At 33.9% G+C, this 18,196-nt stretch overlaps 1 protein-coding gene across 1 annotated transcript; it reads right to left on the reverse strand.

Moving 5' to 3' along the window:
* Positions 1–14,424: 14,424 nt before the first annotated feature.
* LOC119632931 lies at positions 14,425–16,179 on the reverse strand. The gene has a single exon (XM_038026089.1). The coding sequence runs from the start codon at positions 16,177–16,179 to the stop codon at positions 14,425–14,427; it is 1,755 nt and encodes a 584-aa protein (XP_037882017.1).
* Positions 16,180–18,196: the final 2,017 nt, after the last annotated feature.

Genomic DNA, 18,196 nt, shown 5'->3' on the forward strand with positions numbered 1-18,196 from the left:
CTATCCAGAATTATGTTATGAGCAGAAAGACAGACCGACGGGACGACAAACTTTAATTCAGAAAAATATTTTGAACTCATCTATGCTTCCCAGGAAATGATTCTGAATTGATCTACACTTGTCTATCTTTGGTCGGCCCATCTGCAGGTCCGTACGATGTCTGCCCACGTTTGAAGATAAGACAAAATACAGTCCACGAGTTTTGAGATATTTTGATGAGATTAGCTCGAATTTTATTGTTTCGATTGGATAACATTTCCGACCACATCCAGTATAGCGTTCTATTTCCGCAAATCGTTGTTGGAAAAAAAATTACATTTTGCAAAATTCCTAACTAATAGCATTTCAGCATTCTGAATTGATATTTAAAAATTTGGATCGGATGGGACAACTCGTTTCAACGCTTTGAAAATAACGCCTCCTACGAAAACTGAATCTTCAAACAAAGTCTTAAAGCACTAGCATCTAAGAGTGTCAGTTCCCGATGAAGAAAGGTAAAATCAAATCAGGTTTGCTAAGTTAGTATAGTGATTGGCGGCGAAAAGTAGATCAATTGCGACAGTTGCAAGCCTAAAAAGTCATGGGTTAGTCCAGGAGAGGCATCCGCATCGATACTGAAGCGGAATGCTTAAGGCCATAAAGTTTTGCTGTGCATATAGTGGGATCGACCAGGCGTAGTATATTACGGACTAATAAAGCCTAAAGAAATTATTACTGCAGATGCCTACTGACATCAATATATCATTGCTGAAAAGACCAGTAGTAGCAGTTAAAAGACGCAAACTCATGTGCGTTGCAGGAACTGTTAAGAACACATTGTTGCAGCTCCAATCAGTAGTTCTGCCACACCCAACCCACTCAGCAGACACAGCGCCTTCTGATTATCACTTTTTCAGATCCATGCCGCAGGTTTGCCTGGCACTCGGTTTCGGAATGCTGAAAGAGTGGGAAAATAGGTCGATAGATGGTTAGAATCGCTGCCAAGCCAATAACGTTGTCTCGACACGGTATCGCCATGTTGCGAGAAAGATGGAAAAAAAAGGTTATAGAAAATGGTGGAAAATATTTTGATCAGTGTATGAATTTTCCTCGATGAATGCCTTTTTGAAATGAAAAAAATGATCAAAATACATGCATGGACCAAGTGTTTGATCTATTGCCACAAAAGTGAATGAATAACTATTTCAGGCGAGATGGCGTTGGATATTTAATTCCTACCCGGCCCGACTATCATGTTTTTTTTTTTTTTGAAATATGAGTATGAAAAAGCATTCAATTTTCAGTGAACACAAACCAGATGCTATTACCTTTTAAAGCTCAAACGAATAAACATATTTCATCTATTTTGGTATTGTTTGACTATCGTGTGGGTAGATCTAATAGAGCACAAATCCATATGTATGAGCTTTCTTCAAAAGTTGCATGCAAAGTTTTTCTCTTCCTAATACTTTCCAAATACCGAATGCATCCACATTTGCCGTTGACTTGAATTTGAGGAATGATGCTTTATTCCATTTACCTCCCGAACATAATAAATTCTTTTAAAGAACACTTTCTTTTAATCGATCTCTTTCATATACATTTATTATATACTTTGTATTTCAATCTTTAGCAAAATAATGCATCTTAACTTCGTGTATAGATTATAAAATGTCTTCGTTTAGCTTTATTTTTCCTACACAGTCATAGTTTATAGAAAAAAAAAAAAAACTGAAGTAAGAAGAAAAAGAAACAATTTCTTGGAAATTCATCAGGTGTGAAATTTCTTTTTATTCCACTCATCTCATAAAAATAAATATATTTTAATAAAGAAAGACTAAGAGAAAAGAAAAGCAAAAAAAAAAAAAAAAAAAAAAAATGAGCAAATAATAACTTAAGACGAAGCAAATGCTTTTAAAGACGATATCCTTAGAAAATAAATCATAAAGATAAAGGCAAAAAGAAGAAGAGAGAACAAGCAACTTCTTGAGATAAGCCTTTAGGGAAAAGTAGAAAAATAAATAGTTTTTCTTTTTTAAAATGAAAAATAAAAAGCTTTTATTTATTCAACTTAAAGGTAACGTCACAAAGTCATACTTGAAATTACATCTGAAATGAAATTAAAGAATTATTCCAATTTTAATCCATAAATAAAATAAAGTAATTTTTTGTCAAGAGTGGGTGAGAGGAAAAACTGTTACAAAACGATAAACGTAGATTTCAACTTATTTAATCGATCTTACCCAGAGTTTTTAGATTTAACGGCATATGAAACAGTAGTAGTTTCGAAGAATTCTTTATGCACTTTTTTATATTGCACTCGGAGACATCACAGTAAATAAGTAAAAGGTCGTTGATTGCACGAATTTTCTTAAAATTCAGATTAAAATGAAGCTAATGAGTAGTACGTACGTGATTATTGATAAAAAGGGAGATTCGGTAATTAATATTAACTGTTATTACTTTGAAAAAACGTGGGTAATAAAGCTTTGCGTCGTTACTTGTTAGTTTGGGAACGAAATCAAATTAAAGCAACATAAACCAAACAGACGCCGTGTCACTAATGTACATTTACTGGAACATGGATGACGGCTGATATGCAACATATGCTTCTCGCTTATTTGCTAATAAAATAATTTTTTTCTGATGTTTTTTCTTATAATTTGTGTATTCTTTTGTTTTTATTATTTGCTGTTTTCCTTTCAAAAGTTGATAATTACGTCGACACTTCACCATACGTTTTGCTGCTAGCATTGCAAGCACCCATATTTCGAACATGAGCTAGTAAAAAAATGAAAATGATGATGATCGTAATTTATTTTCAAATATTTTTTTTTATGGTTTTTCGCCTTTCGATGGCTGCTAACCTTACCAAATATATTTCATTTCCTCTTCTTTTTTTTTTTTTTTGCAAATTTTGTCTTGAAACATGAACATTCATTTCATTTGTGTGTCTGCAAGATCATATATTTCACTACATCTCTCTCCTTTTTTATAGATCTTGAAAGAGAGTCACTTATATAGTTGGTTTTTTACATTGTCGGTCATAAAAATGTTTCCATTTACGCGGAACTTATTAAAAAACTTGAAAATTTTTTCATTTTAAGCATCTGTCAGCTTTTATTTTAAAGCATTTTATGGTCCGAATTCCTTGTGTGAGAAGAAGAAGAAAAAGAAGAATAAGGCAATTAACTTTAAATTAAAAGAAGAAAAATCAGTTGACTGGGAACATCATTTTACGTAATTAACCTTTAAAGTTTAAGAAATCTTTTAAGACCTCAAAGACTAACCAAAAACGATCTCAGCTTATGATCTCAGGGCAATAATTTTCGTAAAGTTTCCAATTATGAGGCAGTAAAATTTCAATTTCAAAAATGTTGCTTGCAACCAGCACCGCACAGCGGTGATGAGAAAAGCATAAAAAATTTCTAGTGGGAAACTTGGGCACTTTAAAAGAAGTGCAAAGATGGTGAACAGAGGAGAGACAAAGGGAAAAAATGGGGAAAAGTGAAAAAAGTAAATCAATTTTTATAACCGAATGTCAATGCAATTCAAGTAAATATTCAAGTATTGCTGTAGTCCGTGAAGATCATTTGTCATTAATTTTTCAATGAAAGCTTTTGCCGATCAAGTGAAATCGAAAGGTTGTATGATCAATGAGCATTCATCGTCAACGATGGCCAAAATGGCCCGTCGGCATGCTTTAATAATGTCGGATTTGGATCTCCTTAAAGACCTTTTAGAAATCAGCTACTCCCTAACTTTATTTTAGCATCTACAACGTTATGGCTGCAAGCGGAAGAACGTCATATCGGGCTCCTAATCGGTAAAGAACATATAATAAACTGGTTTAATGCATGTACACTTTGTTAACATTGAAACTATAACGTGACACCCAATTTAGCTCATAGGATGACATATCGATGTGTCTATGTGATTTTTAGATAATATCAACCTTCAACTAAAATCTGCTCAAACTTCATTGCATTCCGGGCGTTAGCTTACAAGTTGCAATTTTTTTGCGTGACACTGCTTTTGTAATTTTCAAAATAGTAGAGAAACCCGAATTTCGCGCCTTTATAAGTCAAAGAATACCGTTCAAGCAAAGCGATAGCTTGACAAGCCTTATTTGGACTCTGCGACATCGAGACAAATGCTAGAAAACTACTTTGCTGAAACGCGACTGCACAAATATCGATGATACTGAACGTCCGTATTCTGCACTTGTTTCAGCAAACGTAAAAACGGTGCACAAAATCGTTTTGGAAAACCGAAAAATGAAGTTGCGTGAAACAGCCGAAACATTAATGATATCGCAAGGCAATGTTTTACTGTTTTGCATGAATACTTGTCCATGAGAAAGTTTCGTGCAAAGTGGTTACGGCGTTTGCTCATTTTTGATGAAAAACAATAATGAGTTGGAGCCGTTTGGGTGAAATAAAGAGGGGTATGTGACGATAGATAAAACAAGAAACCATCACTGCGTTCTCGAATCAAATTGGTAACTAGGCGAGAGGCAGAGAAAGCAGACGGGAGGCTGCAAAGCAGCTAAAAAGACAAATGGCTTTGTTAAGATTGTGACGATCATGTTTTAAAATTTGGCATATTTATGAACTAGCTTGAAGAAGGGGAAAACATCAACAAAAGACACGTCCAAATGAGGACGAAACAAATTGTGTAGCACCACATCACAGGTCGCTCACAAGAATAGCAAAATTTGCACGAAACTGTACTTCGACTTGCTTCCATGTCCGCCATATTCTCTAGATTTAGCTCCCAGCGGCTATGAACTGTTTGTGGAAATCAGAAAAGTATTCCTCGAAAGGAGAACATGTGATCGCCGAAAATGAAGCGCATTTTTAAAAAAATTACTTAAGAAAGGCGTGGATATATCAGAGAGGCAATGGAATGAATGCATAACTGTTGAGTAAGATTGAATTTCTCCAAGCGTCACTTGGTTGCAGTCTTCCGATAGGATAAAACTAAAATCTATTAAGATCCGAAATGATGAGCAATGCATGAAAGCTGTTAGGGTTTTAACAATTATTCCGAATTATAAAATTCACGATGATGAATAGTAGAGCTGAAGGTATTATTCGTCGTGTTTCATTAAATTTTATCCGCTCTCAGATGGCCGTTAGTTAAGACGTAAGCTTATAAGTCATTACTAGTTTATTCTACTACCGCTACTGTTCTATGTTAATTTCATTCATATTTGGTTTTCATCATCTGTCGCAGGCATTGTAATGCATTCTCTTATCATGCCATGCCAATGCCATGCATTCATTAATATCCTAAAGTTAATATGGTGAGTCATTGAATGCAAAGTGCTCATCCCAATATATTTTTGTTATCTTGTTCTCAAATTTTTATGAATTCTATATAGCAAATTTTGTATGCAAGATCTATCTAACACATATAAATAGATAGATTCGTATGTGTGTTTGAGTGTGTGTATGTGCGATCCTTTATTTCATGATATTATTAGAAAATGAGAAAATTATACATACTTTGAAAATCCTCATCATCTTTTTATCATCCACTTTGCAGTATAATTTCTACAAATGTAATTTCCATTATTTCAGGAAACTGATGATGCAATTTATTCCTTAACAATTGCTCTCCAATCGCACTACACAATTCCACTTATACTTATATCATCACATTACATTTACATTCTCATTACATATATATATATATATATATATATGTTTTTGGTTCGAGTGTACGCCACCTATATTGTTATGCAGTCCGAAACATCATTATCATACTTATGGACAAATCAATGACCCTTTTCTTTATATTTTTTAACTGTGTGCTGTCTCTTTTCAAGCAGTTGTTGTTTGCAAGACTTTCAAGGAAAATAGACTTTAGCAAATAGTAAAAAGAAAAAAAAAGTTCTTTCTTTAGAAATGAAATGTAACGTCGGTGTCCTGGTGTCCCGGTGTATGCATGTATATACCCGTTATTACAATGATAGACATTATTACACACTTATTTGTAATTTGTTAAATTTCCACATAAAACTAATACCGAGAGAAGGCAAAATAATTTTATAGACAGTTACTAAGAAATGATCACAACAAATAAAGAAAATATAAATAAAGCTAACCTAGCTAAGGAAGGGTAAAAAGTAGAAAGTCATTATAAGCACTATCATAATCATCGTCATCATCAACATTAGTAAAGAGTAACAGTAGCAGTACCGGCAGCAGTAACAGCAAGAACAAAAACGTAGACATCAAAAACAAAATAAAAAAATAAATAAATAAATAAATATATAAAAATAAAATAAAAATATTAAATACAGATTTTCCAGCTTTTGCACACCCACCCAAGCAAACTTTGTACAAAAAAAAAAAAAAAAAAAAAGAAAAAAAGTTCACAAGAGATACACATGCACTTACGCAAAAAACAACTGCAATTCAGTGTTTTGGGTTTTGGTTTTTATTTCATTCTAAACCAACCATTCAACTATTCATAATGTTTATCTTGGATTTGTTGTTTATGCTGCTGCTCCTGTTATTATTATTATTGTTGTTGTTGTTGCTGTTGCTGTTGCTGCTGCTGCTGCTGCTGTTTTTGTTGTTTTCATTTTGCTGTTTCCATACTCGTAGCTGTTTGCTTGGTTTGGTTCATCTATTCGTGTTTTTGCTTTTATGCTTGTGAATACAACTGGCTGACTGACGGACTGCTTGCCTGCTTGACTGGTCAATGGCAAGACAAATGTATAACAAACTATGAAGGCAAAAAAAAAAAAAAAAAAAAAAAAAAAATAAAAAAAAAAAAAAGCTGAAAACTAAGGAAAAATGTGTTTTATGGGGGTGTAGATATGTTCTTTTTTTTTTTTTTTTTTTTTAAAGCTTAATTCTGCAAAATAGTGCACTGGCTCATCATGTATTCATCTAACTAACGTTTTGCTTGATGTGGACGCTCGCATACTGACACATGTACACGTATGCTTGAGTTCACTTAGATACTTATTTATAACGTTCGCCTTTAAACTGCAGACCATTCGTACACGAATGCACATTTTGTTACTATTTGTCCATTACTAACCTCACTAACTGACTGACTAGCTGACTGACATTCTATCCAATTCAAGTAACCGTCCTTTTTTAGTCATTCTGTACTCTCTAAACTATCCAGCCGTTGTAGCTACGGCTAAAGGTTGATTGCTTTAGTTTGTATTTCGTTTTGTTTGCTCGCTCCGTTCTTCCGTGCTGGCGTTATAAATGTAAAACTCTCTGAATGAACTTGAATGACGGCATGTCTGACTGTCAAAATGTTTAATATGTTTTCCTGTGTCATAATTTGACTTGGGTTATGTTATTTTCTTCTTCTTCTTCTATGATGTTGTTGCTATTATTACTACTGCATGTGCTGCATTTTTGTTACTTTAAAAATTCACTTCAGTTTACTTCAATTTTCTTAGCTTTCAGTTTTCGTATAAATCTCAGACATAGGAAAACACTGCCGTCTTTGAAAGGGTCGGGAATCTCGTTAACTTTGGATTTTATATTCTTTGCTGAATTCCTCATCTTAACTGCTGTAGTGGACATGTATTCAACTCTCACCTTTTAAATCTAATAATTATTCTAATTGTTCTATCTGCGCCCAGGGCCAAAAGGTACTAAATTAAAATATGCGAACATACCGACAGTTACTGATCTGTGAAACTTTCATGCAGTTGTAAATGAAAGCATTCCCTCAGATAGTGTCCATGTTGCCCTCGGCCATGCGTTTGTAAAGATTTAGCAAACCGCGCCTGTCACACGAACAAAAATTGCTTTCTATATAATTAAGATATGAGAGAAACAAATAAGAAATGTATCGGTCTGTTTGCAATGAAGCTGCGACCATGTGTAAGTAGGTTTAGAACTATGTCCGTAAAATTAGCCACACACACACACACACACACAACACGAAAAGACATTCTTTGTAACGTATATCAGTTATAGACAATCGCTTACTTTTAATCGAAAAAGTGCAGATAAACGTCCTCCATAAAAGCCGAGAACGGTTAGAACGGTTTAGTCCGACATTTTCGCTTGGTCTTCCCAGAAATATCCGAATTCCGAGGTTTACAAAAACATAGAAAATGATCGACAAGTATATTTATGGCATTTCTAACAAAAAAAAATTGCTTAGAGTGAACAGAGAGAGATTCGCACCTAGATGGCGATGTAACTTTTCGTACATTATATGTGATTAGACATTTGTAAAAAGGAGCAATCTTTGAAAGACTAATGTTACGTTTTCATGATATTTCGACTATTTCTTTGCTGGTTATAATGCCGAAAGTGGTTCTGGTCCAAGAAAACATCATCTGGTAACTAAACAATGCCTTTTGCGATGATAAGTTAAGAATGTTTTAAAAAGCATTGCAAAACATTCATTTTTTCAAAGGCAGTAATAAGTGTATGCTTCAGAAAACAAATCCACTAGGCTCCTTGAAATACCGTAACGTCATGACGGGGAAAATAGCCGAAATTCTAATGATATCATGTCTGCAAAAAACAAACGTTTACGGTAAATAACCGTTGCCCTGTGGACGTCACATTTGCCACTAGATCCTGACTCTTGCTCACAGACGATTTCTATAAAGTGCGAGTGGTCATGTGATGTCTGTCTAAATTTGTTACCAGTTTAATCATTCGCTTATCTATTCAAGCGCTTTTTGACAATGCAAAATGCGTTATTCTCAAAACAATGGACAGAGCGATTGTCGTGGGGTGATTAAATTTTATTTACTACATGGAAGACGATAGACGTTTAGAAAAATGTTATGGAAACTCTTCTCAATCAATAAGAAAAATCTATTGGTTTGCCGACATCGGTCATAGCGTGCGTAGCACACGCCCAAGAACAAAACAATCCCAAAGTGAAGTTACGAAAGGTAGCTGACATTCCCGACATATTAGGAGACAGTATGTTCACTACTTTGCGTGAAAGTTTGGCACCTGAGAATGGTGTCATTTAAATGGCTGCCACTTACTCTCGCAGCGGAAAGGTTGATGTGAACGAAAAATTGTATTTTGAAAAATCTCCGAAAGAAACTGTAAGTTGTTTATCGGGTAAACCTAATACTTATTACTTGCTATAGCTCTTTACTATATTTATTCATCCAATTGTTATGTAATTGCATATATACGTGTCTATAGGTGTAGATATATATACATATATATTTCTACATACACAGATATTTCTGTATATTGTACATAAGTAAGTATTACATCGTGTCATTTAATAAGTATATAAAGAATCGTACAGACGTACCTTAAAACGAATCACACATTTCCAATAATTATTCATCTTTTCACTGCCTCAGAAATCAAATCTCCTTTCTTATGTCCGACTTTCCTTAGTCGTTAGCCGTCAGCTATAAAACTAACGGGCAAACACAAAGCTAAGATAACACTAATAATAATCATTTTTCTCAGACGCCGGGATATTGCCGACTTGCAGCACTTGTTTCGGTGACTTCTCTTGATTTATCTCTTTTAAAGCGGAACTCGTGATTCACTGCCGGCATTTCGTACGTATTTACTTATGGGCTTTTCGGCCTGAAGAGGTGTTCACTCCATTCAGAATGGACATGGTAAGGTACAGTCGGCATGCATAGGCGTACTTCCTTGATTGCTCTCCCGCCTAAATAGGCAACTGTTCCTTCGCCTTATCTTCTTCAGAATGAGATATCTTAGATCTTATTCCATAAGACTATGGTTGGGAAATCGTATAACTCTACGTCTTTTCTTTCGATGATATTAGATACAATTTTAATGAAAGTTCTCATAAGATCCGTCACGTGATCCACTTACATGTAGATAAATACATAAAGATTGTTATCATATTATCTCGATGATGGATTTCGATATGCAATTAACTTGTCCCACTTAGTATATATCAAATTATCAGAAAAGAATGATATTAATTATCGGTAGGAAAATGTGAAAATCAATTTTTTTTTGCCAGGGAAACAAAAATATTTAATCGCACCAAATGGAACACATTAATTAAGTGATTTTCAATAAAGTTATGCAAAAAAAAAAAGTAAAGATGTCCAGCGAATATTATTCACGTGGAGAACGTATAGATGTATTGTAGGTATGCTAGATGGCGATAGTTGATATGTTTTACTCACAGAAAGGAAAAAATAAAAGCAGAACACAAAGAAAAATGGCGGATTACATTTTCAGTACTCGGCAATTCTTTTGCTTTTTGTTTCCCAATTTTTTAAAAGCAAAATCTGATAGAAATTCATTTATAAATATTTAATAAACAAACTTTAACTAGAATTTCGTGTACAATTTTGAAAAATAATTAAACAAACAAAAAATACAAACAAAAGTGCACAGAACAAGAAGTAAAACATTTAAATTATGTAAAATATTCATGAAAAGTTTTTATCATGCAAACCAAAAATTTTAAAGTACATCATTTTAAGTAACAACTAAAAGGACGCATATAGCAACAATAACAACGACAATGATGGTAAAAATGAAAGAAGAACCAAGCAAAGGGACCGATATTACAAACGTATCAGAAAATTAGTAAAACACATTTACATTCGTACATACTGAGTGAAGGAAAAAGTTCAAAGTGTTTTCTACAATTTTGAGTAAAGATACGTCGCACTCTGCCAATGTAATTGTTCAAAAAATTGGGTAGGAGCGGCATGTATGACGTTACATTCGTCAAGACATATCTTTGAGTACATTGCGAAGAGAAGCTTGATTATATAATGCACAACGTGGATTAATAGTGAAACATTTGAAACTGGTTGCAGAGATTGACATCGGATGATGAAAAATGAACCATGAAAGGCAATAATAAACGAAAAAGTTCCTAGTCCAACGTGGACAGAATTCTACCAAGGGTGGCAGAGCCAGTATCGATGTCACGCAACTTAATGGGGGGCCATGAATAACGAAATCCTCCATTTCGGAAAATTGCTCAAGTAATGCGATTAAAGAGCGTACTTGTGTTAAAGCGTTCCGAAATGGGGCAGTGCTGCAGTACGATAAAAATTGAAAGAACTCAGCTAGAAAATTGCGGTACATCTACCATATAACCCGGATATTGTCCACCCGAGAATCGTGTGGAACTTGCTTTATGGGGCTAAGCTGATTTCAAAAGAGACCTGAGTGATTCGTTTGGTTCCAGTTTCCGCTTAGAAAAATTTCCTGCTTTCGGCAACGGTAACGGTATTGATTTCATTAGAAAAAAGGAATATATTTGGTTTAGTGAATTCTGTGAAACTTGAAACCTAAAACAAAATATGCTTGAATTTTGAGCGGAAGAAAGACATAAACTTTTTCTTGATCAATTATTTCATTCATTATTTATGTATGTATGTGAAATATTAAAGTGGTCTTATATGCTTTAATGACTACATTTGTATTGCGCTCGAACAAAAGTGCCTTTTTCACTGCCACCGCCTACCATCACCATCACATCATCCCATCTTCCCTCACTCAACCCAAACAAAAGAAGCAAGTTGATTGTGACTCTTATTTGTTCGATATTGACTTGTGTGGTTGCCATCTCATACATATTGTAATTACAATATTTTTCGTTTGCTAAATGTCTTTAATAATTCATTTATGCTTTCTAGAGTCGTACATGTGTGCTTTATGCGACATGCGACAAGTTATCTTCCTCTCCTTTTTTCGTCTCGATCGTAAATTTGTGGTAAACATATTAAAAAAACGTACCATTAATCTTGGGAGCAGTACAAAATTCTTTCGGGATTTAATTCGCGCTATTAACTGAAGAAGAAGAATAACATGAAAAATAAGTTAAGGCCGTGACATGTTTTCCAATTTTAATTTACTAATTAATTGTTTCGTTATAATTTATTTCATTGCTTTGCAATTTTCTTTTATTGCTTTAAAGAATTTCTTAAGCATTTTCTTTGCAAAATTTTGCATACGCATCTCAATCGCAATGCTTTAGTAGCATTAACGATTAAATTTGTCATTTCTTATCTAATTCTTCTCCCTTACAAACGATATCTTATTCATGCTTTTCGTCCAGTAAGTTAAACATAAGTGCTTTGGTCGCAGTTATGTCGCGATGAGGATGCCGTTGAAAATTGTGATAACCAGCTCCTGATTCATCCTTGTTGCAGTCATTGCTATTATTGGTCCGCATACAAAAAAAAAAAAAAAAAAAAGACGAATTTCGTTATGTTTACCTATCTTTTTTTTTCCCGGTAATTTTATCTTCCGATTTTTCCATCCTTTTATTGTACTCTCCCATACTTTCATATAAAGTTTAGCCAGCCCTCATCAATCATGGCAATTGAATTTTATTTTTCACTTTCTTCTCTTTTTTCTTTTTTTGTCAAATTTTTTATATTTTTAACAATTTTATAATTTCATCGTCGTCATCAAGTTTGCTCGCTCGTTCACTTACTACTATATATAGAATAAGCCCATACATTGGCTATGTGATATATATGCGTACGCCAACTTTGTATAGCTTCGTTTATATGCACGTTTCAAAAAGAAATAAGAAAAAAAAAAAAAAGAAAAAACAAAAATCCATTATTTAAGGGTAAAAGATTCATTTCATAAAAAATGTTAACGAAAAAGCATTTTCCTATACCCTTACACCCATTGTGTGTTTGCCTTTTCCCCTTATAATCTATCATTTGATGCTGCTCATACATCAAACTTTTATGTTTTATTAGCAGAAATTTTTAAGAAAACATTCGGCGAAAATTTCATTTACTCAATTCTCTTCGGTTCCGCTTTCCTTTTTTTTTTTTTGCTTTTCATTTTTTCTCGTTTTTCAGTTTTCAGATCTTATCGACACATTGTTTGAATAATGTCAGAAATTGATTGAAATGCTGTTATTGTTGTTATATCGCTTTTGGTTGCCTGCTTTTTCATTAATGAATTTCCTCCTTAAATAAAAATTAAATGGAACTTGAAAAGAATGCGTTTCAGATATTAAAAACTTGTTGTAAATTGATTTGACTCAAAGTGTCTTAAATAGTAGCTGCTCGATGCAAAACACTTCTACTCCATTTAATTATAGAAATTTTGAAATGGCTTACCCACTATTCATAAAAGGGAGGTATTCGTCTACAAATCTTTTGGAAGTGTCAGTGCGTTCCAGCAAAGCCTTTTCTAATCATCCTCAAGTTGATGGAATCTACACCGAGTTCAACATACGACTTGATAAGATTAACTACTATCTGCCGCTGTCAAAACTTAATTTCATGGTTTTCTTAATTTTCTGAACACACAAGCCTCGTGCATATAGCATAGGTTTCAGAGTGTTTTATTCAGTTCCATTATATTGAAAGATGTTATTATCTGTTCGGGGTCCCACAAGAATGCCACTGGGTCTTATTCTTCTTGCTTTATACCTTGATGACTTATCGTCAGCATTGATGCCTGCATGCGGTGCCCGCTATACCCATATTATGTTAAGCAATTCGTCCAAAAACTACTCTTACTGTTCCAAGTCGTGATTTGGAACTGTGCGGGCGTAGACTACTGCTTACCGTCTTGCTTAGATCTATATTCTGGTTTTTTCGATTTTTAGTGAAATTAACCCGTCATGGCCCCTGTAAAGCCCTCAGACATGACACTCTGGTTAATACTTCACTTGTGTAGATATAATTACGAGCTTGACTGTATATTGTCTAACACGTATAACTTATCCTCCTTGTCTGGTTCTTTTTCTAAAATTCAGTCCGTATTTTATAGCCTTAGTTAGCCCCTTTATATGTACATACACCCCAAGCTTTCACCATTAATTCTCTATGCATATATTCTTTTATTTATTGAACTATCGTACGTTATACCAAGTTTGGTAGTTTTAGTTCTCAATCCCCTTGTTTTCTTTTAAGTTTATTTTATCCGTTGCATTTGTAGTCTAAAATCGTATAAGATATTGAAGTAACGAATAATAGTTAATATCTGTTCTTATAATCCCATCCCTTCTTCTGCACTTTGGCTTTGTTGAGTAAAAAAGTTTATTATTCTTTGTAGGGAAGTGTAAATCAGCTTTATGACGGGAATGACGGACCCTTTTTACCTATCGGTCCGAAAAAAATAAAATATTTGATTTATGACATATTGGTTATGTAAAATGTCTTTTTGCCATTTTCCTTGTTTTTCCGAATGTTTCCGAGACTGAGTTTGTAAACTCAAATATTATTATTATTATTATTTTAATTTTAGACTAATGAAATGAATTCTTAGACTAAAAAAAGACATTGATTTTATTTATAGTTTTTTTTTATGTAATCATATGTTTGAAGTTTTACAACACATATATAATAAATGCTTTAAACCGAATTTGGCTTAAAGTGCAGAGAGTGAGGGCTGTGCGAAATTGTTCAACCCAACTCAACTCAATAAAAAATAATAAAAAAATATTAAACGACTATAAATCGAAAAAATAGAAGATATATCAAAAAGCAGCTTACGATGTGGATCTTGCATCTTTTTCGGGAATAAAATCTGGGAGAAAATTCAACCATTCACTGAAATCAACTTGAGGATATTCCCGCTTTTGTTTCAGCAGAACATTGTGTAGATCAACTATAAGCTTTAAATCTTCTCGATATTTACGAAGAATTGTTTCATCTATACATATGTCGGCCAAAGGTAAAGTTACTTTTGGTTTACACACAGATACAGTCATTTTAAGTTTCGCCTCCAATTGCTTAATATTCTTGGCCATCTCTTTTAGTGACACCGATCCAGATCCATGCATAGCCAAACGGTGCACAGAATGATTAGCTGTGGTAAGAGGCGCAATTTTCCCCGGTTTTGTGATAACATATGTCTTGAGACCATGCCAATCACAATAGCTACGCAAAGCATTTAAAGATAAATGCAAATATTGTTCACACGATATGTCTTCCTTGGGTTTTAACCAATGTTTCTTTGTCATATCTAGGGCAATTTTTTGCGGTGTTAAGGGCTCCGAATTAACAAACAAAAGACTGTCGATAAATTCGTAGCGCACAAAAGATATGCGCAGCAATTCAATAGTTTCCATGTAACTAGTGACGTCTCCGCGGTTATATTCTTTGAATATTTCAAAAAAATCTTTTATTAAAAGTCGTGTTTTGTCTCCTAAAACGGGGTACTTAACGCCATTGACTGTATTTTCCATATCCATTGTATTACTGGCAACCATAAGCAAGGATATGTAACGTTCCAAAACTTGTAACCTGGATTTACACAAGCTCTTAGCTACAGCGTCACTGAATACGGTGAAAATTCGTCTGACCATTTTGGTCATACGTGTGAATTGTGTCAACCCACACACCGCTACTATTAACGGGCCGTTTTCCGAACAAATGCAGTCGTTGGGATTTTTATTATACTGTAGCAACCACGTAGCTAAATCATATTCCAATGCGTTTAATATTAAACTTAGTGCCACAAAAAGGCGTTCCAAACGCTGAACTAACGTTAAAGCAACATTCGTATGCAATTGACGTTCATGCTGTTCGTATTCAGACGAAAAGCTGTCATCGCGAAACGAATCAGCTGGATTTGCGTCCATGAAAGTTGGCGGCATATTTATAGCGTCACCTTGCGGAGATGAAAGATCAGAGGGTGAACATATTTTCAGCAAATCTTCTAATAAATCCAAAAGTATATCGCAAACCTTTGAAGATTTGCTAGGTAGTGTCTCCTCGTTTGAAGACAACTTTCTAGTGTCGAGACCACGATTCAAAAAATCTATATAATGATGTCTCATTCCCTGCCAACAAGGTGGAAAAGTACGAACAATCATTAAGAATAATTCGATATACTTGTTATAACATTGCTGCAACGTAATATTTGGTTTTTGTTCAATCGTACAATTGACGCTTAAAATTGATTCGAGAAGGTTTATAAAACACGAAACACCTGGAAACTCCCCACGCAAGCACATGTCGGTAGTTAAGTTAATTGATGTCACGTAACGAAGTTGTTCGAAAGCTATGCGTAAGGCGTGGAGCTGACTACGTGATGCCATCTTCGGTTTATCGGCGTGATTATGACGGTGATGACAATAGGTTAGATCATCTAGACAGTATGGCGCGAAATCCAAATGCAAACGTTGCCCAATATTTAAGTACAAGTTCGAGATTACCGACAATAAATGTTCGCTTGAATTAGTCGGCGAAGCGAGAGAATCTTGTTTTTCCCTTTTATTGTTTTCAGCTTTCGAGGACATGTTTTGAGTTTTCGAAAATTTAGTTTTGTTTTCGGTTTGCTTCGATGATATATTTATAAGTGAATTATGTTTGGAAAATTGCAGTGCCGTTTGTGAACTATTTCGTTCGAATATTACTATGCAACTGTCAAGTTTTCCTTTTATTCTCTTTTGAAAAGTACTTAACAATACCAGACTGCATGATGACAATAATGATGATCCTTTTATTTGATTAATACTCTGCGAATTATTCTCATTTTTCGTCAACAATTCCAAGTTAGATAAGGTTTTTTCCCCTTTACGATGCTAGATAGGTAGAGCATGCTTTTTCGGTATTTTATTCAATTTCCTTTCATAGAAAATCAGTTAGCTTTCATCCATATTTTCTTTAGCAAATCTGAAATTTTCGTAATAGTATTACCACAGGTTTAAGTGCTCAAATATTAACAGAAAAGTTTGTCTGAAATACATGAAAGTTGACATTTTATGCCACAGAATTTGAGTTAATGATCCGTCACGCTCGAAAGAGTCAGCACCTTTCACTTTGAATTTAATTGCGGCCTGCGCTGCGATAATATCGCATTTTAAAAACTTCTTCTATTTGTTATTTAAACTGCACTCTGAAGTCTTAATCGAAAAAATGCAATTAAACAAAACAATAACGAAAATCTTAATTAAGGGACGAAAAGTAAATAAAAAACTTTATCTTGTTTCGAGCGCATTTCATTGTAATGCAAAAAAAAAAAAAAACGATAATAGAATGCGAAGAGAGAAAAGCAAATCGGAATAAATCTTCTACTAAAGTATAATTCTGGCAAGTTGTTATAAAAAAGCAGAAAAAAAAAAAATAAGTAAATAAAAATTGAAAAAGAAAGTCAAAAGCATTTTTTTATTTATTGATGGGTGGTACGGCGTCAACATAAAGATGCCATTATAATATTTTCGAAAAATTGAAATTAATTTTTTTGTACAGGACAAATAATAGGAAAATTTATTTGAATAGTTGCCTAAGTGTTCTATAGTAAGCAAATATTTCAGGAAACATTTAATAAATCATAATAGTAGGAAATAAACATAAAAGACAACTGTTACATACATATAATAAGCATTTAAAAAATTGAATTCATCTTATTCATTGTTTATTATCAAGTCAAGTTGTTATACTCATCCGTTTCGTTCGTCATAGCTACGATAGTATTTGCCATATAATAGCTCGTCGTTTGTCATCACTGTTGTGTAATAAGTTTCCTCCTCAACAATCGAAATATTTATATTATTTTATAACCCGAATAGCGAAGATATGTTCGAATTTGTCCGAATCTTGTGACCAACGGCCGACAATTGAACCGATCGGGATTCATAAATAATAGAATTAAGTTTCTTAGATTAGTGATGGATTCTGAGTTATGGGTAAAATTGTTCACAAAATTCATACGACTTGATTTCGGTTTTCTTGCCACTTTAAGTAGGGTCCGGAACGGATATAAACATTCTAAAATGTTATATAACATTAAAATTCTGAAAAGATTAAAAACATTTCTGTACATCTGCTCTTCTGTGGTCGACATAAAAACTCATTCAACACCGAAAGACAGAGTTGTATTTATTTTGTCGAAACGTCCGCAACAGCTGGTAGCAAATCGCAGGTAAGCTCTTAGCTGTAGATAATGTTCATTAGCATTGAACCTTAATTCAATTAAGGCGTGCCTGTCCGTCTGGCAGTCTTTCTTCCTGGCTGCGCATCGATCCACAAGCCGTAAAAATGAACATGTCGCCTCAAAATTGGACGAAACAAGTAAGTACACGTGTGTTGGTATTAAAGATGAGCTAAATACCCGAAAGAACACGCCCACTGTGCAACATAAACATCTCGGTTTTCAAAAGAAAAAATGTTAAATTTTTGACTCATTACTCGTAAACTACAATAAGTACAATGAAAAAGACTTCCAAGCATATGGTTTGGATGATTCTACAATATCACGGTGCAGTAAGAAATGAACAAAGTCAACCAACATTTTAAAGTATGGAATTATATAAT

This window comes from Glossina fuscipes, unplaced genomic scaffold (assembly GCF_014805625.2).
Source record: "Glossina fuscipes isolate IAEA_lab_2018 unplaced genomic scaffold, Yale_Gfus_2 2, whole genome shotgun sequence".
Lineage (NCBI taxonomy): Eukaryota > Metazoa > Arthropoda > Insecta > Diptera > Glossinidae > Glossina > Glossina fuscipes.